General features: G+C 53.1%; 1 protein-coding gene across 1 annotated transcript; it reads left to right on the top strand.

The window, feature by feature from the left end:
• Positions 1–639: 639 nt before the first annotated feature.
• LOC141731923 (olfactory receptor 14A16-like) lies at positions 640–1,572 on the top strand. Its single transcript, XM_074559209.1, has one exon. It carries the CDS (start codon positions 640–642, stop codon positions 1,570–1,572), a length of 933 nt encoding a protein of 310 aa, XP_074415310.1.
• The last annotated feature ends 585 nt before the right edge of the window (positions 1,573–2,157 follow it).

Genomic DNA, 2,157 nt, shown 5'->3' with positions numbered 1-2,157 from the left:
AGATCTGGGTGGGAGGAGACAGCGGGTAGTCTTGGAAGTGTTCTTGTGTGGGGAGGATGCTGCATTGTTCAGGGCTGCTCTTAGCATGGCATTTAACTGCAGAACATTTCCAAGTACATTATACAGGGAGCACAGCAAGGCAGGGGCGGCATAAAAGGGGATATCCTGCTTTTTTAATCCACTGCTCTGGGTTGCCTGGATGGATTTTCATCTCTCAGTTCAGAATGGAATAATAAAAACATTTTGTCTAAGATCTGAATAAAGCAGGCTGTGACAGAAATCAGCACAGGGCCCCTTTGAGGCAGCATCAGTGTCGTTTTTCCAGCCTCCTCAGGGTTGTCCCGACATTCCTATCAGAGCCTGCAGAGCCAGAGCAGCCCCTGGTCAGTGCCTGAGCTGGGAGTGTCTGCAGGGATGAGCTGAGCCCCCAGGGCTGGGCTGGGCTCTTGCAGCACTGGCAGGGCCCAACCCTGGGCACAGGGAAGCAGCTGCTGGCAGGGACAGCTCCAGGCAGCAGAGCCCTGGGCAGGTAGTGGGGAGAAAGTGCCCCCAAGCTGTGCTGGGATATTTAAAGTCCTCTCCAAACCCAAGTATTCCATGATTACTTTTCTTACAGGTCCCCATGCCAAGACAGCTCAAATGTCCAACAGCAGCTCCATCGGGCACTTCCTCCTGCTGGCATTGGCAGACACACGGCAGCTGCAGCTCCTGCACTTCTGCCTCTTGCTGGGCATCTCCCTGGCTGCCCTGCTGGGCAACGGCCTCATCATCAGCGCCGTAGCCTGCGGCCACCACCTGCACACGCCCATGTTCTTCTTCCTGCTCAACCTGGCCCTCAGCGACCTGGGCTCCATCTGCACCACTGTCCCAAAAGCCATGCACAATTCCCTCTGGGACACCAGGAACATCTCCTACAAAGGATGTGCTGCACAGCTCTTTTTCTTTATGTTCTTCATCTCAGCAGAGTTTTATCTCCTGACCATCATGTGCTACGACCGCTACGTGTCCATCTGCAAACCCCTGCACTATGGGACCCTCCTGGGCAGCAGAGCTTGTGCCCACATGGCAGCAGCTGCCTGGGCCAGTGGCTTTCTCTATTTGCTGCTGCACACAGCCAATACATTTTCCTTGCCCCTGTGCCATGGCAATGCCCTAGGCCAGTTCTTCTGTGAAATCCCCCAGATCCTCAAGCTCTCCTGCTCAAATTCCTCACTCAGGGAACTGGGGCTAATGGCAGTTAGTGCCTGCTTGCTATTTAGTTGTTTTGTGTTCATTGTTTTCTCCTATGTGCAGATCTTCAGGGCCGTGCTGAGGATCCCCTCTGAGCAGGGACGGCACAAAGCCTTTTCCACCTGCCTCCCTCACCTGGCTGTGGTCTCCCTGTTTCTCAGCACTGGGTTTTTAGCCTACCTGAAGCCCCCCTCCATGACCTCCCCATCCCTGGATCTGGCACTCTCATTGCTGTACTCAGTGGTGCCTCCAGCCCTGAACCCACTCATCTACAGCCTGAGGAACCAGGAACTCAAGGCTGCTGTGAGGAGACTGATCACTGGATGCTTTCAGGAACATTAAACTGCTGCACAATTTCTGCAAATCACTTGTAATAAAACTAGTTTTTGATACTTCTTGTTGGTTTCATTTTGGAGATTTCTTTCCTTTGTTTTAGTTTTTTCATTCTGTCCACAAAGAAGCATCATTGCTTGTGCCATTTCTCATTTTGTTTCTCTCTACCTTCCCTGTGGCCACAGACTGTATCAATGGGGGAGTGCACTCTTGGTGTATTTAAAGGAAGTAAAGGATGTCCCAGCAAAGTTTTCTGCAGAGACGCCCTTTTGTTGCCTTCTCTGGAGCTGCAGCAGCAATGTCTGTGTGCAGAGCTGGGGGCAGATCAGTGCTGGCACATCAGCCCTGCTTCTGCTGGCCACACCATTCCTGATCCAGGCCAGGAGCCATCGGCCTTCTTGGCCACCTGGGCACACTGCTGGCTCATGTCCAGCCTGCTGTCCATCAGTCCCTGCAGGTCCCTTTCTGCCTGGCTGCTGTTCAGCCACTCCATCCCCAGCCTGTAGCACTGGGGCCAAATTGCAGAGCCTGGTACTTGGATTTTTTAAACATGAAATTGCTGGATTCAGCCCCTCAATCCAGCCTGTCCAGGTC

This window comes from Zonotrichia albicollis, chromosome 26, assembly GCF_047830755.1.
Source record: "Zonotrichia albicollis isolate bZonAlb1 chromosome 26, bZonAlb1.hap1, whole genome shotgun sequence".
NCBI classification, from domain to species: Eukaryota; Metazoa; Chordata; class Aves; order Passeriformes; family Passerellidae; genus Zonotrichia; species Zonotrichia albicollis.
Note: the sequence above shows the minus strand (reverse complement) of the source record. Positions and strands in the feature narration are given on the sequence as shown.